Source organism: Chiroxiphia lanceolata, chromosome 6 (assembly GCF_009829145.1).
Source record: "Chiroxiphia lanceolata isolate bChiLan1 chromosome 6, bChiLan1.pri, whole genome shotgun sequence".
Classification (NCBI taxonomy): Eukaryota; Metazoa; Chordata; class Aves; order Passeriformes; family Pipridae; genus Chiroxiphia; species Chiroxiphia lanceolata.
This window is the reverse complement of record NC_045642.1, coordinates 995,707-1,021,904: the sequence shown is the minus strand read 5'-3', so window position 1 is coordinate 1,021,904 and position 26,198 is coordinate 995,707. Positions and strand designations below refer to the sequence as shown.

The 26,198-nt window shown below is 61.1% G+C and overlaps 1 protein-coding gene and 1 long non-coding RNA gene across 2 annotated transcripts; both read left to right on the top strand.

Moving 5' to 3' along the window:
- Positions 1–1,660: 1,660 nt before the first annotated feature.
- On the top strand, positions 1,661–5,095 carry LOC116788692. Its single transcript, XR_004357728.1, has 4 exons — positions 1,661–1,762; positions 2,182–2,305; positions 4,285–4,352; positions 4,485–5,095. It is a non-coding gene; the product is annotated as an uncharacterized LOC116788692 (long non-coding RNA).
- A 10,998-nt stretch (positions 5,096–16,093) lies between these two features.
- Positions 16,094–20,928, top strand: LOC116787981 (scavenger receptor cysteine-rich domain-containing protein SCART1-like). The gene is made up of 13 exons (XM_032690190.1): positions 16,094–16,460; positions 16,531–16,851; positions 16,941–17,255; positions 17,329–17,631; positions 17,706–18,020; positions 18,140–18,496; positions 18,569–18,877; positions 18,966–19,337; positions 19,418–19,561; positions 19,712–19,807; positions 20,019–20,102; positions 20,348–20,749; positions 20,813–20,928. The coding sequence occupies exons 1-13, from the start codon at positions 16,094–16,096 to the stop codon at positions 20,926–20,928; spliced, it is 3,501 nt and encodes a 1,166-aa protein (XP_032546081.1).
- Positions 20,929–26,198: the final 5,270 nt, after the last annotated feature.

Here is a 26,198-nt window from a genome sequence, read left to right as displayed (position 1 = left end):
GTCTTTAACACAATAGAGGGAGAAGTGTGGGATTGGGAAATGAGCAGTGATGGTCCAATTGGCTGTTTTCTCTTGAATGTATGTAATGGTAAGAGCTGCAGGAGTGCCAGGTGTGTGTTCCAGTCCCCAGCATTTGGTTTGCACATGTCCTGGTCAGACACAGGTCCAACACAACAGAAGGAGTGTGGCTCCTTGTTTTCCTGTGTCTTTGGTGAGGTGTTGACTCAGTACCTTTCTTGGAGCTGCTGTTGGATGAAGAGGTGCCCCCAATTCACCTGTAAGGGCCTGGTTTTCTTCTCTGCTTTCCCAGCTTTTCCAGGAGATGGAATTCCAGTGCTACAGTGTAGATGGCTTGTGGTGGTCCCAAAACAAGCCTTTGTGCCTTCAGGGCAAGTTCTGGTGCCCCTGGAGCTGTTGGGAGAAGCGGAGGGTTGGCAGGGAGAGGTCTGGAATGATGTTGCTGTGGCACAGATGTTGCTCCGTGGCAGGTTCTGGGGTTGGATTCCTTGGCTGCCACTTGGCAAGGCCTGGAAGAGCCTCAGTTGTGTAAGGAACCAAACCTGGAATGGGAAAGCAAAGGGGGGGAGTTTGTGGTTTCAGAAAAGATCATTGCCTTCTCTTTCTGCAGGGACACTGAGCTGGTCCAGCTGTGGCAAGAAGAGCAAGTGGGCTGTGAAGGTTTGGAGCAGTCTGGAAGGTTCCTCGTGCCCAAAGGATCCTGGAAGTGCAGCCCAGGAAGAGTCAGGAGTAATGACAAGTGCCCCAGTTCTTGTGAAACTCAGCTGTGTAAAACATTTATGAAGCTAAAACTCCACAGCATTGAGCTGTTGGGTCCCAAATAATAGTGGAGGGAGAGGCAGAAAATCCCCCTGCTGCTGGAGCTGAACTGTCTGCAGTGAGGGGGCAGGACTTGGCCCTGATGCCTGAGTGCTCTCCAGCCCCCCAGGCTCGATCCCAACTGTGAGACTCTGGCTCCATCCCTTGAGAAGATGGTGTTCCTGCAAGCCCAGCTGCTGTAGTGGTGTCCTGTGGGCATCTCCTGCCCTGGCCTGCTGTGAATGTGTTTGTGTTGCAGCTCAATAAAGTCCCTTTCAGTGGTGATTGTGTCATTTTGGTGTCAGTTCCTCTTCCCCTGCCCCTGTGGCTGCATCACTGGCTTGTGCCTAAATGAACTCTTCCCCTGCAGCAGTTCCCTGCTGCTCTCAGAGAGGGTGGAGCTGAGGCCCCTGAGCCAAGGGAGAAAGGATCCATCCAAGCCAGGCCAGTGCTCACCCCCTGCCTTCCTCCAGCCTCCCGTGTTTCCAGTTCCCCAACAACCCCCCTTCCTGTTCTCTCTCTGTGTCTCCCCTCACAACTCCCCTCCTCTGATCTCCAGCTGCCAAGGCCCCTGTTTCTGAGGGGCATTCCTGGGCTGCTGCCCCCCCCCCATTCCTTATAAATGAAGTGCCAAGAGCCCCAAGGGCAGACAGGGCTGCAGGGCATCAGTGCCAAGAGCTGCCCGTGTCTGCCTGTGTTCCTGCAGTTCTCCTTCCTGTTCTCCCTGGGCTGGAGGGACCTGCCTGCCCTGGGTTTATTGGAGCAGAGGGATGGCATTAAATTTGTGCAGAAGGGATGTTCACAGACACTCGTTTTCTGACAGGCAGTGCCCTTTTCCTTCTACCTTTCCCAAGTTTTTCCAAGGGCTGTCCAGCACGGGGATCCGTGTGCTGGGACAGTGATTGGCAGGAGGAAGGGGAGCCTTGGCCTCACCTGCCCAGCTCAGGTGGGGGGCATAGAATTGGGGTGGGCTGGCAAGGCATGAACATATTTCTGAGTTCTGGAGTGCCTTGAAACCTTTCCCTGGCAGGTTTGTCTCCCTCATTTCCTGGGCTCCAGCATCCCAGGTGTCTCTTCCTTTGTCCAAAGTCCAATGGCAGAGGATGGACTGACTCACAAGAGGGGTTTGGAATGAAAAGGGTTCTGTTCCAGTGGGGCAAGGAATGCAGGAAGAAAGGTGAGCCTCCTTTTAAAGCCTGAAAGAGATAGGAATGAAAATGCTGGAAAAGGTCCCATTTTGTTTGGTGTCCCCCCTGGATTTTTCATGGCTAAAACTGTCTAGTGAGCAATCAGAACAGAAGGGTGAAGGGCAGGAGCCTTTGACTTGCCCAGTGCACTTAATTGCCTTGTTCTCCTCTCTTCCAGGCCAGGACCAAGCCCTGATCCAGCCCAGCTCTGCCAAGTGCCCTGGGCTGTGAGCAGCCCAAGGCAAGAGGCTGCAGCCCCGCCGGCCGGCGCTGGGGGCTCCTGGTGCTGCCCGTGGGCTGGGGTAAGTCACAGGGACACGTTTCTCTCCTCCTGCCTGTTGCCATTTGCTCCCTGGGCACTGGATGTGCAAGGAAGGACGGAGTAGCAGGGAAGGGGAGTGTTTCCAAACTGTGTGAATGTTGCCCCCAGGTTTGGGCTGGAGCAGCGATGGGGGTGGTTGGGTTTGGCCTGGGCCAGTCGGGGTCAGCCATAAACGACCCACCAGCCCCTGAATCCTCACTGGACATGTCCAGCCCCTCAAGCTGTTAATTTTCAACAGAGGACAAAGTATTGGTACTTGCTTCTGAGCTGTGGAGAATCTCCTTTGGGATGATCAACCAGAGAGTGTATCAATGCAAAGCATCTTTTTAGGTCTTTGTTTGTTTGTTTGTAATTTCCTCACTGACTTCAATGAGTTTGGTGTGCTTCTGTTAAGGAAGCAGTGTGTTTTTATCTTGAAATTTGGGGTGGTTTGGTTTGTTTAGGGTTTTTTTCCCCCACTGACTCGGGCCTTCCAACTCCTGATGGACTGGAGTGATGAGTGCCCTCAGTCCAGGTTATTTCTTAATATTGTGTGGTTTTCCCTCAGCTGTGGGTGAGGAATTGTGCAAGCAAGGCCTGTGTGCCCGTGGGTGTCGTGTGGCAGGGCTGGGACAAGGACTCGTGCAGGGACCCAGCTGGCACTGGAGCTGCTGCCATTCTGAGCCACTGCCAAGGGGTGGGTAGAGACCATCTGGGAGGCTGTTGCCAGCATTCCATTGGGAGCTGGATCTCCCTCCGGCTGCAGCAGCCAGGGGAGGGTTCTTCCTTGTGCAGCCCAGTGGCTTCTGCTCAACCTGGCCCAGAGTGGGGCTGGGGCAGGTTCTCCAGGGAACTGGAGCCAGCCCTGAACGGGGCTCTGGAGAGCAGGGAGCTGCAGGGACTGAGGTTTGCAAAGCTGGGCTGAAGCTTGTCAAAGCAGCAGAACATTCTCATTCTTGTGGGTTTGTGGAGCCCGTGTTGGTGCCCAGGAGAACTGGGTCAGACCGGGGTTTGTGGTGCAATAGCTGCCCCCCTAAATTTGGCAGGCTGTGTGTGCTGGCAATGAAGTGCTATCCCCAGAGGCTGATGGTTTCTGTCTCCAGGGATGCCCAGGACGCTGCCAGTGCCCAGGGATCTGCTCTGGGTCCAGGCTGTCCGTGCTGGAGGGCCCTGGTGGCTGCAGTCCCTGAGCCCGCAGAGACAGAGAGAGCCCCGGCCCGAGTGGCCTTTGGCCCCTTGTCCTGAATTTGGGGTGAGCCTGGGAGTGTGTGCAGGGTGAGAATGAGGGCTGTGCTTCCAATGCATCATCCCTGGGAAGATCCTGTTGTTCCAGAGCACTGGGGACAGTTTGGGCTTGGCAGCTTCAGAGCTGGATTGGAGCAGCCCCTGGAAAGAATCAGGAGAGTGGAGGTTTGTCCCAGTGGTGCTTTCACGCCCCACTGGACAGTCTGGGCTTTGTGGTTGAGGTTGTCCTGTATTTGCTCTGCAGATAAGGGGCCCTTCCCAATTCAGCCCAGCAGATCCCAAGGGCTCTGGCAGGAATACTTGTTCTTTCCTTCCCTTTGGAATAATTTAATCTCCAAACTGCCACGAGCAATTCCTTAATTTCTCCTGGAGAAAACCAAGTGTCAGAGGCAGTTTCCAAGGAGGCCAGAAGTGTCTTTGGAGCAGAGAGTGCTGCCAGCTGCGTGTGCCTGTCCCCAGCCTGGCACTGTCCACAGACCACGAGAGGGAACAAAACCACTGCCTGCCAGAGGGTTTGTCCTGGGCCAGTCAGGCCTTGGGCAGGAATTGGACTGGGCAACTCCATCAGCTGCTCTTCCCCCACAAAGCACCATTCCCTGGGCATTAATGACCTGCCCTGTGCCCAACACTTACTGTTCACCCAACTGAAACCAAAGCAAGGCTTGCTTTGCTTTGAATGACTTAAAATAACTTTAAATCAAAATAAATCACTTTTGTCTTCTTTTTTTGTTTTAGATGTTGGAATTGCCTCTCTGGGTGTGTGCTGAGCTCTGGCTGCAGGGGACTGTCAGGCATTAGTGGCTGTGAGTTCCTGTTCTTCTCCCTGGGAAACTGGTAAGAGTTATTCCTTGGATTGCAGAAATGTTTTCTGAAACCTGTCCCCTTTTTTGTGCCCTTTGCTGACAGATGTTCTCTTTCTGCCATTGAATTTACAGCCTCCTTGCAGCTCCCAGCTGGGGAAACCTGGGATAACTTAGGAGGGACAGAGGTGACATTTTAATCTGCAAACTTGGGGTAATTTCTAGGGGATACAGCAACTGTTTGTGTAGGAAAGTGTGTTTAACCACATTGGTCCCAGTTGTGTTTGCACCAGCTGGGGCCAGAGGTGCAAGGCAATCCAAAGCAAACCCTGCTCAGCCTCTAAATCCCAGGGGAAGTTCTCCAAGCTGCTCACTGAGGGACTAAAGATACATTGAAATGGAACCAAGAGCACTAATAAGGATCCTGGGAATCCCAGTATTGTTGTCCTAGAATTTTTAACAGGTTTTTAAACTTTTTATGACAAGAATGGCTTTCTTCCTTTGATTGAATCCTGCGGTAGGATTTGGGATTTCTTGGGATTCCGAATCCCTCCCAATGGCCCTGACACTGATCAGGAACTTGCAGGACAAACAGAGTCAGAGCTCCTGGCAGGCACAGGGGCTTTCCCCCAGAGTGGATCCAACTGCTGCCCCCCAGCCTGGCCAGGTGGGATCTGCTTTGGCTCCCGGCTTCTGCCAGAGACAGAATGTGTTCCCTTGATTGGAATGGGGATCCAGTAGCTTCATCTCCTGCAGGTTCCCTGGGCAGCTGATCCACTCTGTCTCATGTCCTGCTCTCAGTTGCTGCCCAGCCAGAGCCAACTGTGCCAAGGGCACGAGCACTCACAGCCTGGATAGGTGTGGTGGTTTGGGCTAGGCCTTCCTTGGTGACCAGTTTGTAACCAAGGAAGGGTCCAGATTTACCCAGTATTCCCTACGATTTTTACGTAAGCCAGACTATAAGAAGAAAGGAGGAGAGGCCTTTGCCCTCCTTCCTTCTGGCGGCTCGGAGGTGCAGGTTCCCTGCTGTTGAGTCTGCCGGGTTGGGGAGCGAGGCCTGGTAGGGCCTTGTCAGCCTTGGGAGGCGGAGGTTGCCGGCGATCGTCCCAGAGCGACTCTCGGTTGTCCCAAGGAGAGTGGTGGGATATTTTCTTTGCTAACTCTTTAGTTACTAGATCTCGGGCTGCTGATTGGGATATATATATATATATATTATTTTGGTTTTGTTCCTTTTTCCCTTCCCCCTTCCCTTGTGAAATTGTATATATTTTAAATTGTATATATTTCAATTGTAACATAAGTGTAAATATATTTATATATATCACTTTAGCTGTCTCTCTTTCGTTTTGGGTTTTCTTGGTTGTTTTTCTCCCTCTTCTCCCTGAGGGTTGGGCGGGGGGGGGGGGATGACGACGACTTCTGGTGGTAAGGGTTGGAGACTTGGCAGGGAGCCAGCTTCAAACCATATCCATAGGGAATGGGGGACTGCCTTGTGTACAATTCACCTAGAAAGTCAAACGAGGGGATTGTTGGACTATCTGGCTCCTTAGGGAACCTGCTGGGAGTAGAGAAGCACAACCCCAAACCTCCAGCTGTGGGTGGAGTCGTGGAACGTAAACCAGCACAAATGGATCCCCCAAAATGAACCGTGGGAGAGCAGGACCAAATAAGGGTCACTGTCCCTGGGGAAAGGCAAAAGGAATTGGTTGGGACTTGGATTGTCCCCTGGGGAGATGCTGGTTGCTGGCATGGAGAGAATGCCCTCCCTCAGGCTGCCGAGATCTCTCAGTGCAGCGGCTTTGGCCGACACGGCAGCACAAAGATTGTTCTCTCTGTGGGGCCCAGGGTTGGGTTCCGGTCTCAGCTTTGCAGGTTTAGAGGAATTCTACCTACAGCCCGCAATTCCATGGGGAATTCCTGCTGGAACAGCCTCCCACTGCCTCCTGGAGCCCGGCTATTGTAGAGCTGCCGCTCTAAGGCCAGGTTTGCCAGGAAGCAGCCACGGTTCCTGGTTTGCTCAGCGGGATCGGGACAAGGACAGGTTGATATTCCACAGACTTTGCTGTTTGTAACCCTCCTGCCCCGGCCCCGCTGGGGTCCCTGGGGGGACTTGAGCGAGTTCCCCGGAATTCGGCCGATTCTCCGCCCCGGGCCGGGCTCCAGGGGATGTGTTCGCCCAGGAGAAGGCGGGGGCCGGACGCGCTCCCGGCCCGGGGCGAGGCAGCCCCTGAGCACGGGCGAGGACGTCTCTCCGGCCGGGAAGCCGCTGTCCCTTCGGAGCCTCGCGAGCGGCCCCGGCCAGTTCTTTTCCCCGAGGAAAGGGATGCACATCCCTGCCTTCAGGGCACCTCGGCTCTGACCCACCTGTTCAAGCTGTCCACGGGTTCTGCGGTTGCGGTTGGGTCCCCGAAAAACTGCGAATTGCCTCCAACCCCAACTTTCTCCAAGCATCCCCTTTTCTTTTCAGGCATCTCCGAGGGCTCTGGCTCGGGATTTAGTGCCGCTGAGGGCACATGGCCCTGGCTTTAAGGCTGCTGCTGGCTGCTGGCCTCCGGCTGGAAGGGCACGGATTGGGGGCGGGCGGGACACACGTGGGGGGCGCGGGGGAGCTCTGGGAGGTCGGCGCTGGGAATGGCTCCCGTGCTGCTCTGCAGCCCCGCCGTGCCGACACTGCCGAGTGCCAGCTGGATTCTTTGGGTCCTTCTGGGCTGGCGCTGGGGCGTGTCCAGGGTGAGGTATCTCCGGGTGCCCGTCCAGAGCAGCCCCGGCTGAGGAGCCGCGGGCAGCCCTTTCTCCGTGCCCACCGCAGTGCCCGTGGCCGGTTCCCACCCCCGGGATGTGCGTTTGGCAGACGAGCCCTGCTCGGGAGACAAATGCATCTGGTTGCCGATGGAAGCGCTGGCCCGGAGCTGCTCCATCCCTGCTGCCACGAGCTGTACTGGGAGTCCTGCGGCTGCGGGCGGGATCGCCTGAGCCCCGGAGCGCCGGGAGCCCCGGCAGGGCAGTGCAGGGCACAGCTCCAGGGCACAGCTCCTCCATCCCCTGGCAAGAGGAAGCCCAAGCAGGGCTGGGTCGCTGTCTGTCTGTCTGTCTGTCGCTCCGGCCTCCTCCCGGCCCACGTTCCCTGCCCAGCTGGTTCCGCGCAGGGAGCCCCGAGAACGTTCCAGGCGGGAAACAGGAGCCGCCGAGGGCTCTGTCCAGCTCCGGACCTGAAAAGCGGCCCCGACCTGAGCCTCTCCGGCATTTTGGGTTCCGAACGCTCACCTGGAGGAGACGCCCCCCCGCAGGCGGGACCAGGCGGCGACACTCGACCGACGCCTTTGCCTCGGAACGAGGGATCCCCCCGGGCTCGGTTGGCTCCTTTATCCCTGGAAATGAGCTCGGACGTCGCACGAGCACCTTTGCAGCCGTTGGGTGAATCCCGGACGGGGCCGGAAAACCTCCCTGAGCAGGGCAGTGATGAATTGGTGCCCGTCCCCAGCCGGGCACAGCCCAGCCGGCCGCACTCCCTCGGGCCGTGGCTGCGAAGGGCTCGTGCAGAGGAGGGAGAGCTGCAGAGATTGAATAAAAGTGGATTTCCTGACTCGACTTCCCTGTGGTCCTTCCGTCCTTTGACTCGCGCGGCAGCCTTCGGTTGGAGCATTTCTTGGTTTCCTCTCCTGTAGCCGTTTCCCTCCCAGGTAGAACCTTCCCCGTCTGCAATTAAAGATGAAACGTTTCAATGGGATTTTTAAAAACCGGAAGGTTTGTCCCGGGAGGGTGCGAGTTGCCGAGGAACCGGGGAAGAGGAAGGAGAGCCTCAGGTCTCACCTGGCAGGTGTCAGATGAGCTGCCCCTTAGGGACGGCAGGGCAAAGAACTGCTGTCGGCAATTGGCGAAGTTCCGCGGGCAGAGCTGGGAGCAGCCTGTGCCCGACCCGCGGCACGGTCAGTGCCAGCTCCTGGGGCTGCCTGAGGGCAGACAGAGGGACACGGGGACAGACAGGCAGCTCTGCTGGGGGTCCCGGAGCACGGGAGGAACGAGGAAAGGGCTGCCCTCATTCTTCCCTGCCCCGGCACGACCCTGGCTCCCCGCGGCCGAAGCGATCCCTTGGCCGGAGGCCCGGCGGGCCCCAGACCCCTCGTTCCCGGGGTCTGCAGACACTGCAGGCGGGAACCCCCTGGGGCCGTGGAGAAGGGGCAGGGGGGCGATGTTCTCCCCGGGAGGGGCTGCGGTGGCCTCGGAGGTGCCCCAGCGCGGGAGCTCCGACCTCGGGGGGGCGCGGGCAGCGCTGCGGGCCCGGCGGGATCGGGGGTCCCGGGGCCGGCCCGGCGTGTCCCCGCGCCCCGGCCGGTCCCAGCCCCGGCTCCGCGTCTGCACGAGGAAAGCGCCGCCGTTTTGCCCTGGCCGGGCCCCGGCAGAGCCCCGGTCCGAGCGGCCCCGCCGGGATCGGCCCCAGCGCCCGCCCCGGAGCGGCTCCTCCTGCCCGCGGCACCGGGACACAGGACCGATCCCGGTGCCGGGGCCCGTCCTGATGCCGAGCCCCATCCCAGCCCCAAGCCAACCTCGATCCTCCGGTGCCGGTCCTGAGGCCGAGCTCCATCGCCAGCCTCGCTCTCCGGTGCCGTCCCCGCTCAGCGGCCCGGGCTCGGCGCAGCGCCGGGAGCAGCCCCCGGGCCGGGGCTCCGGCCCCGAGCGCCGATCGCTCCCACAGCATCCCGGGACGAGTTTCCTGCACAACAGCGGGGCGGGCGCGGTTCTGCCGCTTTTGAGGGGCGCGGGCGGGGCGGGGCCGGGGCGGGGCCGGGGCAGGGCCCGCACAGGTGCGAGGGGAGGGGCCCGTCCAGGTGCACGGGGCGGGCACGGGCGGGGGCGGGTCGGGGCGGGGGGTATTTAAGGGCCGGAACTCGCCCCCGCTCCCGTTTGCTCGGGCAGTGCGCGGAGCGGCGGCAGCGCCGCGGGGGCCTCGCTCTGCCGCGGCTCTTTTTCTTTGCTTTTTTTTTTCCCTTTTCTTTTATTTTTCCCTTTTCTTTTGCTTTGTCCCCGTTCCTTCGTCCTCTCCCTTCCTCCCCTCCCTTGCCCTCACACCCTCCCCCCCCAAACCCTCCCCCCCTCCCTCCCCAACCCGCTCGTCCCCTGCACCCCCTCCCAGCCCCGCAGGGGCAGCCCGACTCCCCCAGCCCTCCTTCCTGCCCCTCCGTCCTCCCTGGCCCCCCAGCCGGCCTGGTCCCGCTCCCTCTCCGGTCCCTGCAGTACAGCCCTCCCCACCCTGCCCTCCTTCCCGCCCCTCCGCCCTGCCCGGCCCCGCACGCCACCTGCCCCCGGCCCCTGTCACTCCTTTCCCGCACTGCCCGGCCCCCCCTGCCTGCCCTTTCTCCCCCCTCTCTGCTCTGCTGCACAGCCCGACACTCCCTGTCCCCCGCTTCCTTCTTTGCTCCCCCACCCGTCCCGTCCGTCCCCCTGTCCCCCGTTCCGTGTCCCCGCAGCCGCGGGCTTGGGGGCGCCGGTTTTAATAAAGCCGCGAGGGCCGGAGTCGGCGCCCCCCCTGAATCCCCCCCACGGGGCCGGGCCCGCTCGGCGGGTCCCCCCCTGCAGTTGCCAAGCACCGCCCGACACCGCCGGGGCTCCGGCCCGTCCCGACATCACACGGGGGGCTCCGCGGGCGGGGGGCAAAGGGGGCGGGTTCGCTGTCGGCAATGGACGCGGCGGTGTGTGGAGATGTGCGGGTCCATTGCCGAGAGCGACCCCGCGGGCTGGGGAGACGGGGGGGACTTGGGGAGGGGCCCCCTCCGGAGGAGGGGGTCTGGGGAGGAGGGGGGGTGGGTTGGGGGAGGTAGGGGGGGCGGGAGGGGAGGGCGGGGGGAGGGGGAGGGGGGGGGTGGGAGGGGAGGGGGAGGTGGAGGGGGGGTGGGAGGGGAGGGCGGGGGAGGGGGGGGTGGGAGGGCGGGGGGGGGGGTGGGAGGGAGGGGGGGGTGGGCGGGAGGGGGGGGGCGGGCGGGAGGGAGGGGGGTGGGTGGGGGGGGGGGGGGGGGGGGGGGGGGGGGGGGGGGGGGGTGGGTTGGGATGGGAGGGGGGTGGGAGGGAGGGAGGGGGGTGGGAGGAGGGGGGGGGGGGGGGGGGGGGGGGGGGGGGGGGGGGGGTGGGCGGATGCCTCTTGGGTCCATGTCACGTCTGGAACCCGTAAACATAGAAGTGTATACACACACACAGGCACAGGGCCCTTCCAGGCACAACCCCCGCCCCCCTGCCCTCCCCCCCCAGCCCCTTTCCTCCCCCCACCCCCTTCCCTCCCCCCCCCCCTCCCCCCAGCGCCCCCCCCTCCCCAGCCCCCCCTCCCCCCTCCCTCCCCTCCCACCCCCTCCCTCCTTCCCACCCACCTCCCCCCTCGCCCTCCTCCCCCGCCCGCCCTCCATCCCTCACTCCCTCCCACCCGCCCTCACTCCCACCCCCCGCCATCCCCCCCCCTCCCTCCCTCCCCCACCCCCCTCTCCCCCCTCCCCCCCTTCCTCCCCCCCCGCCTCCCCAACCCCCCCCTTCCTCCCCCCAACCCGCCCCCCCCCCCCTCCCCAGACCCCCTCCTCCGGAGGGGGCCCCTCCCCAAGTCCCCCCCGTCCCCCCAGCCCGCGGGGTCGCTCTCGGCAATGGACCCGCACATCTCCACACACCGCCGCGTCCATTGCCGACAGCGAACCCGCCCCCTTTGCCCCCCGCCCGCGGAGCCCCCCGTGTGATGTCGGGACGGGCCGGAGCCCCGGCGGTGTCGGGCGGTGCTTGGCAACTGCAGGGGGGGACCCGCCGAGCGGGCCCGGCCCCGTGGGGGGGATTCAGGGGGGGCGCCGACTCCGGCCCTCGCGGCTTTATTAAAATCGGCGCCCCCAAGCCCGCGGCTGCGGGGACACGGAACGGGGGACAGGGGGACGGACGGGACGGGCGGGGGGGCAAGGACGGAGCGGGGGACAGGGGGGGCCGGGGGCTGTGCAGGAGGGCAGCAGCAGGGGCCGGGGGCAGGCGGCGTGCGGGGCCGGGCAGGGCGGAGGAGCGGGAAGGAGGGCAGGGTGGGGAGGGCTGTACTGCAGGGACCGGAGAGGGAGCGGGACCAGGCCGGCTGGGGGGCCAGGGAGGACGGAGGGGCAGGAAGGAGGGTTGGGGGGGTCGGGCTGCCCCTGCGGGGCTGGGAGGGGTCGCAGGGGACGAGTGGGTTGGGGAGGGAGGAAGGGATGGGGGCGGTTTGGGGGGGGGAGGGTGTGGGGGCAAGGGGGGAGAGGAAGGGAGAGGACGAAGGAACGGGGACAAAGCAAAAGAAAAGGGAAAAATAAAAGAAAAGGGAAAAAGAAAAGCAAAGGAAAAGAGCCGCGGCAGAGCGAGGCCCCCGCGGCGCTGCTGCCGCTCCGCGCACTGCCCGAGCAAACGGGAGCGATGGCGAGTTCCGGCCCTTAAATACCCCCCGCCCCGACCCGCCCCCGCCCGTGCCCGCCCCGTGCACCTGGACGGCCCCCTCCCCTCGCACCTGTGCGGGCCCTGCCCCGGCCCCGGCCCCGCCCCGGCCCCGCCCGCGCTCCTCAAAAGCGGCAGAGCCGCGCCCGCCCCGCTGTTGTGCAGGAAACTCGTCCCGGGATGCTGTGGGAGCGATCGGCGCTCGGGGCCGGAGCCCCGGCCCGGGGGCTGCTCCCGGCGCTGCGCCGAGCCCGGGCCGCTGAGCGGGGACGGCACCGGAGAGTGAGGCTGGCGATGGAGCTCGGCCTCAGGACCGGCACCGGAGGATCGAGGTTGGCTTGGGGCTGGGATGGGGCTCGGCATCAGGACGGGCCCCGGCACCGGGATCGGTCCTGTGTCCCGGTGCCGCGGGCGGGAGGAGCCGCTCCGGGGCGGGCGCTGGGGCCGATCCCGGCGGGGCCGCTCGGGCCGGGGCTCTGCCGGGGCCCGGCCAGGGCAGAACGGCGGCGCTTTCCTCGTGCAGACGCGGAGCCGGGGCTGGGACCGGCCGGGGCGCGGAGACACGCCGGGCCGACTCCGGGACCCCCGATCCCGCCGGGCCCGCAGCGCTGCCCGCAACCCCCGCGGGATCGGAGCCCCCGCGCTCGGGCACCTCCGCGGCCACCGCAGCCCCTCCCGGGGAGAACGTCGCCCGCCTGCCCCTTCCCCGCGGCCCCAGGGGGTTCCCGCCCGCAGTGTCCTCCGGGAACGAGGGGTCTGGGGCCCGCCGGGGCTCCGCCCACGGTGTCGCTCTGGCCGCGGGGAGCCGGGGTCGTGCCAGGACAAGGAAGAATGAGGGCAGCCCTTTCCTCGTTCCTCCCGTGCTCTCCCGAGCAGAGCTGCCTGTCTGTCCCCGTGTCCCTGTGTCTTTCCAAGGCGGCCCCAGGAGCCGGCACTGACCGTGCCGCGGGTCGGGCACAGGCTGCTCCCAACTCTACCCGCGGAACTTCGGCAATTGCCGACAGCAGTTCTTTGCCCTGCCATCCAGAAGGAGCAGCTCATCTGACACCTGCCAGGTGAGACCTGAGGCTCTCCTTCCTCTCCCTCACTTTCTCGGCAACTCGCACCCTCCCGGGGCAAACCCTCCGGTTTTTAAAAATCCCATTGAAACGTTTCATCGTTAATTGCAGACGGGGAAGGTCCTGCCTGGGAGGGAAACGGCTACAGGAGAGGAAACCAAGAAATGCTGCAACCGGACGCCGCCGCGCGAGTCAAAGGACGGAAGGAACGCAGGGAATTAAAGTCAGGAAATGCGCTTTTATTCAATCTCTGCAGCTCTCCCTCCTCTGCACGAGCCCTTCGCAGCCACGGCCCGAGGGAGTGCGGCCGGCTGGGCTGTGCCCGGCTGGGGACGGGCACCAATTCATCACTGCCCTGCTCAGGGAGGTTTTCCGGCCCCGTCCGGGATTCACCCAACGGCTGCAAAGGTGCTCGTGCGACGTCCGAGCTCATTTGCAGGGATAAAGGAGCCAACCGAGCCCGGGGGGATCCCTCGTTCCGAGGCAAAGGCGTCGGTCGAGTGTCGCCGCCTGGTCCCGCCTGCGGGGGGGCGTCTCCTCCAGGTGAGGGTTCGGAACCCAAAATGCCGGGGGGGCTCAGGTCGGGGCCGCTTTTCGTGCCCGGAGCTGGACGGAGCCCTCGGCGGCTCCTGCTTCCCGCCTGGAACGTTCTCGGGGCTCCCTGCGCGGAACCAGCTGGGCAGGGAACGTGGGCCGGGAGGAGACCGGAGCGACAGACAGGCAAACAGACAGAGAGCGAGCCAGCCCTGCTTGGGATTCCTATTGCCAGGGGATGGAGGAGTTGTGCCCTGCACTGCCCTTCCTCTTGCCAGGGGATGGAGGAGCTGTGCCCTGGAGCTGTGCCCTGCACTGCTCTGCCGGGGCTCCCGGCGCTCCGGGGCTCAGGCAATCCCGCCCGCAGCCGCAGGACTCCCAGCACAGCCCGTGGCAGCAGGGATGGAGCAGCTCCGGGCCAGCGCTTCCATCGGCAACCAGATGCATTTGTCTCCCGAGCAGGGCTCGTCTGCCAAACGCACATCCCGGGGGTGGGAACCGGCCACGGGCACTGCGGTGGGCACGGAGAAAGGGCTGCCCGCGGCTCCTCAGCCGGGGCTGCTCTGGACGGGCACCCGGAGATGCCTCACCCTGGACACGCCCCAGCGCCAGCCCCGAAGGACCCAAAGAATCCAGCTGGCACTCGGCAGTGTCGGCACGGCGGGGCTGCAGAGCAGCACGGGAGCCATTCCCAGCGCCGACCTCCCAGAGCTCCCCCGTGCCCCCCACGTGTGTCCCGCCCGCCCCAAATCCCTGCCCTTCCAGCCGGAGGCCAGCAGCCAGCAGCAGCCTTAAAGCCAGGGCCATGTGCCCTCAGCGGCACTAAATCCCGAGCCAGAACCCTCGGAGATGCCTGAAAAGAAAAGGGGGTGCTTGGAGAAAGTTGGGGTTGGAGACAATTCGCAGTTTTGCGGGGACCAACCGCACCTGCAGAACCCGTGGACAGCTTGAACAGGTGGGTCAGAACCGAGGTGCCCTGAAGGCAGGGATGTGCATCCCTTTCCTCGGGGAAAAGAACTCGCCGGGGCCGCTCGCGAGGCTCCGAAGGGACAGCGGCTTCCCGGCCGGAGAGACGTCCTCGCCCGTGCTCAGGGGCTGCCTCGCCCCGGGCCGGGAGCGCGTCCGGCCGCCGCCTTCTCCTGGGATAACACATCCCCTGGAGCCCGGCCCGGGGCGGAGAATCGGCCGAATTCCAGGGAACTCGCTCAAGTCCCCCCAGGGACCCCAGCGGGGCCGGGGCAGGAGGGTTACAAACAGCAAAGTCTGTGCAACATCAACCTGTCCTTGTCCCGATCCCGCTGAGCAAACCTGGAACCGTGGCTGCTTCCTGCCAAACCTGGCCTTAGAGCGGCAGCTCTGCAGGGGAATAGCCGGGCTCCAGGAGGCACTGGGAGGCTGTTCCAGCAGGAATTCCCCATGAAATTGCGGGCTGTAGGTAGAATTCCTCTAAACCTGCAAAGCTGAGACCGGAACCCAACCCTGGGCCCCCCGCAGAGAACAATCTTTGTGCTGCCCTGTCGGCCAAAGCCGCTGCACTGAGAGATCTTGGCAGCCTGAGGGAGGGCATTCTCTCCATCCCAGCAACCAGCATCTCCCCAGGGGACAATCCAAGTCCCAACCAATTCCTTTTGCCTTTCCCCAGGGACAGTGACCCTTATTTGGTCCTGCTCTCCCACGGTTCATTTTGGGGGATCCATTTGTGCTGGTTTACGTTCCACGACTCCACCCACAGCTGGAGATTTGGGGTTGTGCTTCTCTACTCCCAGCAGGTTCCCTAAGGAGCCAGATAGTCCAACAATCCCCTCGTTTGACTTTCTAGGTGAATTCCACACAAGTCAGTCTCCCATTCCCTATCCAGGCTGTGAGTGCTCGTGCCCTTGGCACAGTTGGCTCTGGCTGGGCAGGAGCTCAGAGCAGGAGACACAGGGCAGAGTGGATCAGCTGCCCAGGGAACCTCCAGGATTCTCACAGAGACAGCAGCATCTGTGCTAAAAGCAGTTGAGGTCCAGGAAGAGACTGGGCCAAACCAAGACAAATCAGTATGGCTTCTGAGGGTTTTCCAGGCTTTGCCAGCAGCCTTGGAAGTAGTGCCAGTGAGTTCTGATGGGTTTCTGGTGGGTCACTGCTTCAGTCCTCTCCTTTTCCCCAAACCTCTGGTGTGTACTTTCTGAGCTCAGCTGGAAACAGATTTTCCAGGAAACAGAAATCCTTCTCCTCCTGAGAAGCGACATTTTTTGAACTCCCCATCAGAGCAGATCTTCAGAGGTTTCTTCCCAGCAGTGAAAGTCTCTGGCGTTGGGACCGTGACGGCAGGGAGCCGCAGGAGCGATCAGATTGGCACATCTCCTTAACGCTGCGGCTCCCGAGGCTCCCGAGCTGCAGCGGGACAGAGCCGCGGGGCGCGGGCAGCGCAGAGCGGCGGCGTTATCGGTGCCGGCGCAGGTGGCAGGAGCCGCGTGCGGTCGGTGCCTCGTCCGCGTCCCCGGCGGGCGGTAACCGCCTCCTTCCTGCCCCGGCGGCGAGGCGAGCGCGGGGGCACAGCTGCGGCAGCCCCGCCATGTGCCACCGCCCGCGCGAGGCACCGGGACCCGCCGCCCCCGCGGGGAGCCGGGGGCTGCTCCCACCGCCCGGGGAGGGGGCACCCGGGGAGGGGGCCCCGGGGCTCTGCCTCGAGCCGCTCCTCGGGGCGGTCCCGTGGAGGCTCCGGCGGGATCGGGGCTGAATCCTGTCAGCGCGGGGATGGCTCTTGCCGGGCTCCAGCGGCAGAGTTGGAGCCACGGGGGGGTACAGGAGGGGCCCCCTCGGCCCAGGCGCTGGGGGGGGCGGCTCCCCCCGGGGACATCCGTGTGCCGGCCCACTGTGGCGAGGTGTGTGACGCCAGAAGCGGAGCCGAGCCTCATATTTGGGCACGAAGCAGGTTATTGGAGGCCGTGGCCCCGCAGCTGGGCGATCCCCCGGCTGATAAAGGCTCCCCTGGTGCTGCCGCCTGCACCGGCTCCGGCGCTGCCGCTACATCATCCCCTGCCTGCGCTGGGGGTGCGGGACCTGTCGGGGATGGGGCCGGTCGGGGCGCTGGGGCTGCTGCTGTGCCTGCAGCTGTGTGGGGGTGAGTGGCGGGGTGGTGGGAGCGGGGACCCGCCGGTGCCGGGCCCGGCTCAGACCCCTCCGTGCCGCAGGCTCCGGGCAGCTGCGGCTGGTGGGGGGCGGCGGGCGCTGTGCCGGACGCGTGGAGGTGAATCACGACGGTGAGTGGGGCTCCGTCTGCGTCTTCGACTTCCAGTTTAAAGCCCAATGGGCCACCGTGGTGTGCCGGCAGCTGGGCTGTGGCCGCGTGGCCTGGTCGTCCCCGTTCGCCCCGTTCGGGCAGGGCAGCGGCCGGATCTGGCTCCAGCCCTACTTCTGCCGCGGCACCGAGGAGGTGCTGGAGGACTGTCGGCACTTCAGATGGGGCCAGCACCGCTGCGGCCATGAGCGGGACGTGGGGGTGATCTGCACAGGTGAGGGGGACAGGCTGGCCTTGCCGGGACACCCACCTCGTGCTGGGGTGTGCCGGGCAGGGCTGAGCTGTGCGGATGTCCCGGTGCAGAGTCCATGGAGCTGAGGCTGGTGGGCGGCGGTCCCTGCGCCGGGAGGGTGGAGGTGAAGCTGCGGGGACACTGGGGCTCAGTGGGAGATCGCAACTGGTTCATGGAGGACGCTGAGGTGGTGTGCCAGCAGCTGGGCTGTGGCTCGGCTGCCGGCGCCTACTCTGCCCGCAACCGCTTTGGCACTGTAGCTGGGCCCATCAACCTGGCCATGGTGGACTGCAAGGGGGACGAGGCCACACTGTGGGACTGCAAGATCCGCGGCTGGGGACCATACAACGGTAGCCATGAGTTCGACACTGCTGTCATCTGCCAAGGTAGGAGCCAGGCTGGGAGGGACGCAGCACTCCCGGCAGATCCCTCAGTGCCAACTCTACACTGCTCCCGCAGGGTTTTCCCGGCTGGTCGGAGGTGACAGAGCCTGTGCCGGGCGGTTGGAGGTGCGGCCGCGCCAGGCCTGGGTTGGCATCTGCGCGGAGCACGTGGACATGAAGGTGGCCCAGGTGGTGTGCCGGGAGCTGGGCTGCGGCGCGGCGCTGGCCATCTCCGGCAGCAGCCAGTTTGGGGCAGGAACGGGGCCGCTGTGGGAAGGGGGGTTCAACTGCAGCGGCACCGAGCCCCTCCTCAGCGCCTGCGGCCGGCGGGTGCCCCACGGCCGGGGCTGCGCTGGCCACGCCACCATCATCTGCTCCCGTAAGCACCGGGGACAGCGGGGGGTGTTGGGGGTCCCCCCAGCATCACCCCCCTGAACGGCCTTTCTGCCACAGCCTACACGGGCTTCCGGCTGGGGAACAGCAGCTCGGGCTGTGCTGGGCGGGTGGAGGTGGCGGTGAGGGGCACGTGGGGGTCCGTGTGCGCCACCGACTGGGACCTGCCCGATGCCGACGTCCTGTGCCACCACCTGGGCTGTGGCCACGCCGTCACCGTGCCCCCGGGAGGCTCCTTCGGCAGTGGGGACGGGCCGCTGAGGCCGGACGCCTTCGGCTGCAGCGGGAGCGAGCGGCACCCGGGCGAGTGCCCCGTGGCGGTGCTGGGGGAGCCCCCCTGCAGCCCGGGGAACGCCGCCGCCGTCAACTGCTCAGGTCTGTGTGGCACCCGTGGGAAGAGCCTCCAAGGGCTTTTGGGACACCCGAAGAATTGGGAGCGGAGCACTCAGGGCTGTTTTGGGATGAGGGGAGGGCTGAGCCAGGTCATTTTACAGGCATCGTCAATTCCCTGCGGCTGGTGGAGGGTGAGAGCCGGTGCGACGGGTGGCTGGAGTTGGCCATAAGCCCTGGGGTCTGGCGCCGTGTGCCAGGAGAGGTTTTGGCTGAACGGAATTTCGGTGTGGTGTGTGGGAGGCTGGGCTGTGGTGGGCTGGACAGGAGCGATGCTGTCGTTGGTACGGTCCCCGTGTGGAACATGAGCGATTCGGAGCAGAAAATTACAATAGAAGTGGTCCACACTCTCTGGAAGATGACCAACCAGGAGATGCCTGTCTGGCTAAACGACTTAATAGTCTGGAACATGACCACCGGGCCAACCGACATCCCTCATGGGGCAGCCATCGTCTGCTCAGGTGGGTGTCCCGAGAAGGGGCGGGGTGCTGGTGCCCCGAGCAGCCCCCAGCCCGGTCCTTCCGTGCCCGCAGGCAGCCGGCGGGTGAGGCTGGCGGGCGGTGCCGGGCGCTGCGCCGGGCGCGTGGAGGTCTATGCCGGTGGCACGTGGAGCAGCGTGTGCCAGGAGCGCTGGGACCTGCAGGCCGCCGCCGTTGTGTGCCGGGAGCTGGGCTGTGGCGCGGCGCTGGAGGCCCCCGGCTCGGCGCGCTTGGGCCCCGGGCCGGGCAGAGCGTGGCCGTACGTGGTTGAGTGCGCCGGGAGCGAGGAGTCTCTCTGGGAATGCCCACGCTCGGAACGGCGCGAGTGCGAGTGCGGGGCCGGGGCCGGGGCCGTGTGCTCAGGTCAGTGTCGGGTGTCCCCGGGGCGGGGAGCAGCAGAGCCCCCCGGGGGGTTCCCGGCCGTGCCGTGAGCCCCCTGCACCCCTCGCAGAGCAGCTCTCCCTGCGGCTGGCGGGCGGGCGCGGGCGCTGCAGCGGGTACCTGGAGCTGCTCCACGACGGCACCTGGGGCCGCGTGTGCGCCACCGGCACCGGCCCCGGCACCGCCGCCGCCGTCTGCCGGCAGCTGGGCTGTGGGGACGGGGGGCAGCTGGCACCCGCCCCCGCCCAGCAGCCGGCCCCCGCCTGGCTGGCCTGGGTGGGCTGCGAGGAGGGGGCCCGCTCGCTCTGGGGGTGCCCCTCGGCACCCTGGCACCTGCATTCCTGCGGCCCCGGAGGGGACGCCTACGTGGTTTGTGCGGAGGACAGTGACAACCCCAGCGAGACAGCCACCACCCCGTGCCCGGACGGGGCCACCTGCACAGGTAGCTCTGCCTGTGCCAGCTCCCCTCCGCCGGGCCGGCTGGGATCCCCCTGCCCTCACTGCCTGGCCGTGTCCCCACAGCTGTCCCCAGCAGCAGCGGCCCTGCGGTGGCCAGGGGGACTGTGCCGGTGGCGGTGGTGCTGTGCGTGGTCCTGGGGACGCTGCTGTGCCTGGCCCTGGGCGCCCTGGCCGTGCTGATGTGCCGTGCCCGCGCTTGGCGCCGAGGTGGGTCCTGGCGGGCGGGTGCCGGGGCAGAGCCGCTTTGGGGATTCAGGGGCTCCCCCCGTGTGGAACGGCTCGGAGGGTGGGCAGTGGGTGAGCCCGGTGCCACCCACGGTGCCCACGGCCCTGGGAGAGCGCTGCCTCTTGTTGCAGGCGCCGGCAGAGCCGTGGGTGCCATCCCCGACGCCATCTACCAGGAGCTGGACTACAGCGCGATATCGGAGTACCAGGAGGTGCCCAGTCACCCAGGTCGGTGCAGCCCCCGTGCCCCAGCTCTGCCCGGACAGGGGGGCTCTGCCCCACAGTCCCACCGCGGCAGCGGGTCCTGGTGGCACAGCACTGGCTCCTCCCCGTGGTGTGGGGGGTCCCTGGGTCCCATCACAGCCCTGCTCTGTGGCTGAGGTTGTGTCACCCGCGGTGCCACCTCTGGCCACCCCAAGACCCTGTTTTCCCCCTGCAGGTTCCCCGCGGGAGGGCTCAGTGAAGAAGCTGCTGTATTATACCGGGGACAGCGTGGAGGGGAGCGACAGCGGGGCAGCCCCAGGTAGGGGCACAGGGCAGGAACCCAGCGGGGAGAGCTGGGGACAGGGGACACGGCAGGGCTGGGGAACTGAGGGGACACGTCCCCCCTCGTTAGTGGGCAGAGAAGTATCACCTTTCCCTGAGGGACCAAGGGCCACCAACACATCCCAGGTGGCACAGGCAGAGGGGGATGGCACAGCCGGAGGGGGATGGCACAGCCAGTCCCTGCCATGGCCACCGGGTCAGTGCCATGTACTCCCGTGACAGTCCCAGCCCCCCCTGCCCTGCCTGGGCACGGAACCCCAGATGGCTACGACGATGCCACAGCAGGAACCTCGGATGGCTACGACGATGCCACAGCAGGAACCCCGGATGGCTACGACGATGCCACAGCAGGAACCTCGGATGGCTACGACGATGCCACGGCTGGAACCCTGGATGGCTACGACGATGCCACGGCCGTGCCAGAGGAGTCTTCCGCTCCCAGCACTGGGGCCATCTCCGAGGGAGTGGCACAGAGGGGCTGGATCTGTGTCCCACTCACAGGTAAGAGGGACCACAGCTGCCCTGTCCCCCCTGCAGAGCCACTCCACAGGGGTTTGGCTGCGGTGGCGAGCTGGGATCCAGCACCAGATCCACAGGGGCTGCAGAAACACAGAAACACCCCAGGTGGGGTCTGGAGGGGGGACACAGAGCTGTCCCCCTGAGGCACCTGCCTTTGCTGTCGCCAAGGTGGGAGCTGCCCCCCTCCAAGTCCCCCCGGAGCCACAGGGGACTCTCCGGGACAGCCCCCGGGGCACATGGACTGTGATGATGTCGGCACCGGCGCCCTGGGGACGTCGCAGTGAGGATGTCCCAGCCACGTCCCATCCCTGGGGACACGTGTGCAGGGTGGGGGGCTCTGTGTCATCATCTCTGATAATGTCATTTGGGGCACTCCGGTGTCACTGGGAGGGTGGTGTTGTGGTGGAGAAAATGAGTGGGGAATCAAGGGAGTCGGATGGGTTCCCTCAAAAAGGGAGGGGACAGCCCAAAAATGCCTTAAAATTCTTAGGGAGGGGTTGTGTGTCTGTAAAATACTAATACCTTTTAAATTTGTTATTTTAAAATCTATTGATGAATAATATGAAAACTGATTTCAAAATAAAACCCCACACCTGTTATAAGATATACAGGATTTTGAGATATGAGGAATTCCAAATGTGGATCCATAGGGTTTGAAAATTCAAATAAAACTTTTGTACGAATAAGTTAAACACTGAAGGGCCGGGAAATGTGAGGCAGGCACTCGCTGTGCAGCAGCAGGGGCAGCTCGGTGTGTCGGGGGTTGTTCCTGTCCCCTCCCTGTCACCCCAGGGCGGTGGCACCGAGCGGGGAAGGAGCGGCCGGGCCGGGCTGGGGCCGGGGGTGTTCCCGGGGCACCCGGGACTTGTGGTCTCCCGTCTCTCCCGGGGGCGTAAAATGAAAATTCTGAGGTAAAACTGAGGCAATTAGTGTGGGACATTCTGGGGTAAAACCTGAGCTGGTCAGGGGAGGTTTGGGGGTCAAACCTGAGTTCCTGTTGTGATAAACAGAGAAAATGATTCGGGCTAATTAAGAGAAAACAGTGTAAGGTCAATATGACCTGGAGAGAGAAAAGAAAAACAAATTGTAAAACTTAATTGGGCCCCTATAAAGAGATAAAACAAGTTACCTCCCTTTTACCTTGTGTAGGATTTATAGTGAGAGAATTTTGTTTAGTTAGCTAGATAATAGCACCTTTCTTAAAATTTATAACTTTGTATAGATAACAAGCAAACATCTGCTGAATGTCTGATTTGGCAATATATTACGGATGCTTAGAGATAACATTCTTGTTAAGAAAATATCTGTTGAATGTCTGACTTAACAATGTGTAATGTTTATGCTTATGTATAATGAATATTCCTGAAGTAGCTGGAAATAAATGTAGAACTGTCGCGACGGGAAACTCCGGACACCTTAATGTAAGAATCCAGGGACTTCGTTTATTGAAGATTGACAGCAGCTTAATATACACTCTATAATAAGCTCATGAATATTACAGGGTTAGGCTCCTTATTGGTACACAGTTAGGTGGTGATATCATCTCAATTGCCTCTCATTGTTTACACAGGTGGCTCGTTAAGGGTCTTTGTTGTGTTAATGCCAAGCTCCTGTTTTTCAGCCCAATTTAGAATGCCCAAGGACATTGCTGCTTTCTCATGGCCCTGCTATCTCAGAGTTCTCACGGGCCTAGCTGGACTTTAGCAGCTCATACATGGCCTTAGCCATGCTCATATGTCCTCGCATTTCTAACCAAATCCTCTACAATTTCCCCCGTTTTTATTTTGGGTCAATAATGCTTTCTTTGTCGTAGCATTTACACGTCTGGTAATACAAGAAAAGGCAACACGAGCTATTACTAAGATTACAATAACTGTCAAATCAATAATAACAATGGGTTATTCAGCAGAAGGCACAGAAGGGGTCAGTAAGCCAATGCTTACTAACCATGACTGCACCATCCCGTCTGAGATCATGCAACAGTTTTCATTTCACATATTTTTTCTTTATCACAAACACAGGGGTAATTAAAGGATTCTGAGATGGTTCAATGTAATCAGCATCAAGCTGCTTTTTGACAAGCTGTTGCAGGGCCAACAGCTGCTCTGTAGGTAGGAGCCATTGCTTAAGTCACACAGGATCTGTATGTCCTAGAAGAAAACTCTGAGCAGTACCTCTTAGTATCACAACTCTAACCCTTAGAATGACTACAGAAGTTTGTTTGTTTGTTTGGACAATTAACAGCAAGCTTTGAGCATCACAAAGAGTACACGTTGCTTCTACAACCCTAAACATTCACTAGTCAAATTATGCAAGCAATAAGTCTGGTATGAAACAAGTAGTAGCCACAAGTAGTGAGGCTATTTTGCTGAGAACACAGCTGCAATAGGTAGGGCATATTTTAAGGAGAAGAGACTAGCCGTTTTACAATGAATATTGCTACCAGCTGTTGCACGGGAGGGGTTTTGAAGACAATATATAAGGACTCTTTAAAACAACACTTCAGCTCTGGTCACACTGATCAAGGTAACTGGTCTGCTCTGGCCTCCAGCCAGGAGGCCTGAAGACACACTATCCACAACACTGCAGATGTTTTGAGAAGGCACACAGGATGGCCTTGACAGCCTGCAAGGGCCCCTCTGCAACGAGCTGAACAAGCAAGGCAGCAACATCGACAGCTCCTGATTAAAATCCTGGAAAACACAGAAAAGCTCAAAACGACCCTCACTACTGCCATAGCAGATGCAAATGCAATTATTTGATGGTCTAAGGACTCCACTCTAGCACAAGCTTGCATTATCTCTAGCTAGTTATGTAACTAGCAGCTTCTATAACTGCTACAAAACCTGTTTCTCTACAGCGTCTTGCAGCTTCTCTACGAATTGTAAGAATGGTTCCTGGGCACCTGGATGCATAGTGGTGCACCCTGCTCCGGGCTCTGTTAACTTTGCAGTCTGCACTAATGTTTGCTGGCTTATGGTTTTTACTCGCTCTAAAACTAGTGGTCTCCTGCGCAGCTTGCACAGCTAAGGAACAACAGCAGTGGAAAAACTCCACCTGAGACTTAACTTGTACAAATTTCATACAAGGCTGTAATAGAATACCAAATTTTTGTAAGAATCTCTTATTTAACTTCAGTCTTAACACCTTGTTAAAATCTCGACACCGACGGAAAGTATTTTTAAGTTTACACAGTTACACATTCATGTAGCTTTTCTCTTTCACACAATCTTTTTCCATACACTCTTAGGTGGCCACCTCAGTCATTCATCATTCACACACACATTTTCACGTAGTTATTGGCTGTGCACTTCTTATCAGTTTCATAATTCAAAGGAAATTCATGGCATAGTCGCCCGACAGCAATCTGCAAATCCTGCATAACTCTCCATGTAAAAGACAAATGCAGCAAGAAAGAACAGAATATTATCTTGGAAATTTTCAACCTTTCTTATAGAGCAATGATATTCTGTCATAAAGGCAATAAAACTACTTCTGCAGGGGGTAGAACTATATCTCCTTTTGTCTCATCGTTCCGTCTGCAAACCTTCTACCTGCACCCTGCTCCCGGGGGAAACAGCCAAATTTTATGTGAGAGAAGCAAAATGGCAAACTATAGGAAATTCTTAACAGTTTTCTGCAATATATAAAAAGCTAAGCACGGGTGTTGTGTTATTTCTAATCTTACTTCAAGGGATTTTTCGTCAGTCTCTTTTTCTGTCTTTGGAGAAAACGTTTGAGAATGCTATGAACACGCTGCATGCGTAACACATTGCTGTAAAAACAGTGTAATCTTATTTGATTTATAAGTTGGGGTATTGTTAATCTTAAATTGCTTTTTCCCTTTTCCCCTTTTCCTGTGTTTTACCGTCTTTGCCCCCCCACGCCTCTCATTGCTGAAGGACGAAGGAGGAGGAGGAGGGGTCGGGCTCACTCAGAGAAAATTAGCAGAAGGAACTTAACTTAATCACAGGGTCTGCTTAAGAAAAGACAAAAACAGGGGAGAGAGAAAATAGCTGCAAACAGGCACGTTTCAGAGAGGGGGTGATTGGTGTAGCGAGGAAAAAGGAGAAACAGCTTTCCCCCCTCCCCCGACTGCACCTCCAAATCTTTTGCTACCGTTATTAACTCGCCGCTCTAGGAAGAGGAGCGGCACTAGGGAAAAAACATTCGCTGTAAAGAAGGGGAGGGGAACCTACACCTCTTGGGACCATGGCTGTCAGCAGTGCGGGGGAAACAGAGCCCCCCCCGCCGCCCGCCGCGCCCGGGGCCGCCGGCGTGCACGCGCACGGGCGCACCGCTCCGAGCCGGGACCGCGCACGGCGCCGCGACCACCGCCGATGCTCTGCTGCTCGGCACCGCCCCGGGTTCACTCAGCACGGCGGCGCAGGCACCCAGCGCCGTGGACACAGCCACAAATGCGCGGCGCAGTCCCGCAGCACAGTTCAGATGAAAAGCTGGAAATGTCTTAAGGTGGAACTCAGTCATAGTGTTGGTAAAGTTCATCCCCGGTCCATCAGCAGTACTCTCACGCCGCAGCCGTCGTCTCCGATCGTCCTGGATATGCACTGCCGAGACGCTAGCACCGCGTTCATTTTGCCGGGGCCGCTCGGTCGTCCCTGGCTACGCTCCGTGATCTCTGGTCCCGCTCCGGCTCCCTTCAACTCCGCTCGACTCCCTTTTTGCACGATTTCTCCGTATGATGGTATCCAGTAGCATTCTAATGTCCTCAAACTGTGCTTTACTGTCTTTTACTGTTCCAGATAACAATCGCCAAGTTGTAAGAAGGGAAGCAACAACTTTTTCTCTCTTAGAGTCAGCAGTAAAGAGCTTATCACTAAGTTCTTTCCAAGTAGAGATAATAAAGGTAGTTACAGCGTTCACTTCAAATCCCTGGCCCTTACACGAAAGTAGCATCCGTCGCAAAGCCAGTTCGTCTAATTTTTCTCTCTTTTAAGCATCAAAAACTACATTAGGGTCCACAAAGCAACCTTTAGCAACCCTCGTCGCAAGCAATCTTGGTAATTCTTTTTTAAAATTTAACTTTTTAACTCCCCGCTTTTCTAAAAAGCATTGGAGCAATGATAAGGCCGCCTGTCTCTACATTACCTAAAAAACGTGTTACCACGCTTTGTGCAGCGCTTTCCACGAGACTCCTTGCGGCTTTGTCGGCGGGTGTCCTTCTTCAGGAATCGTCCCGGGCGCTGGGTCCAACTAATTCGTTGCCGGAAGCGCGGAACTAAACCCTTTCGCCGTCCAAAATCCTCGAAAGGGAGGCGTTCGGCAGCGGCAGGTTTGAGCTCTTTTCGCTACGTGGGACGCGGAACTAAACTCCTTCGCCGTCCAAAATCCTCGAAAGAGAGGCGTTCGGCAGCGGCAGGTTTGAGCTCTTTTCGTCCAACCCTTTCGCCTACTTGTGCTGCACAGCAAGACCGACCGAAACACTACGTCCGACCGTGGCTGCGAGAACCCGACTTGGCTCTCGGGAGTCCGACTTGACTCCTAACCCAGGAAATCCGACTTGATTCCCTAGGGACCCCCCTTGGTCCCTGTA

Coding starts and splice junctions, on each gene's coding strand:
- LOC116787981 (XM_032690190.1), top strand. CDS start 16,094: ATGGCTCTTGCCGGGCTCCAGCGGCAGAGTTGGAGCCACGGGGGGGTA. Junction 18,021..18,139: donor CGCCGCCGTCAACTGCTCAG/GTCTGTGTGGCA, acceptor GTCATTTTACAG/GCATCGTCAATTCCCTGCGG. Junction 20,103..20,347: donor CGACAGCGGGGCAGCCCCAG/GTAGGGGCACAG, acceptor CTCCCGTGACAG/TCCCAGCCCCCCCTGCCCTG.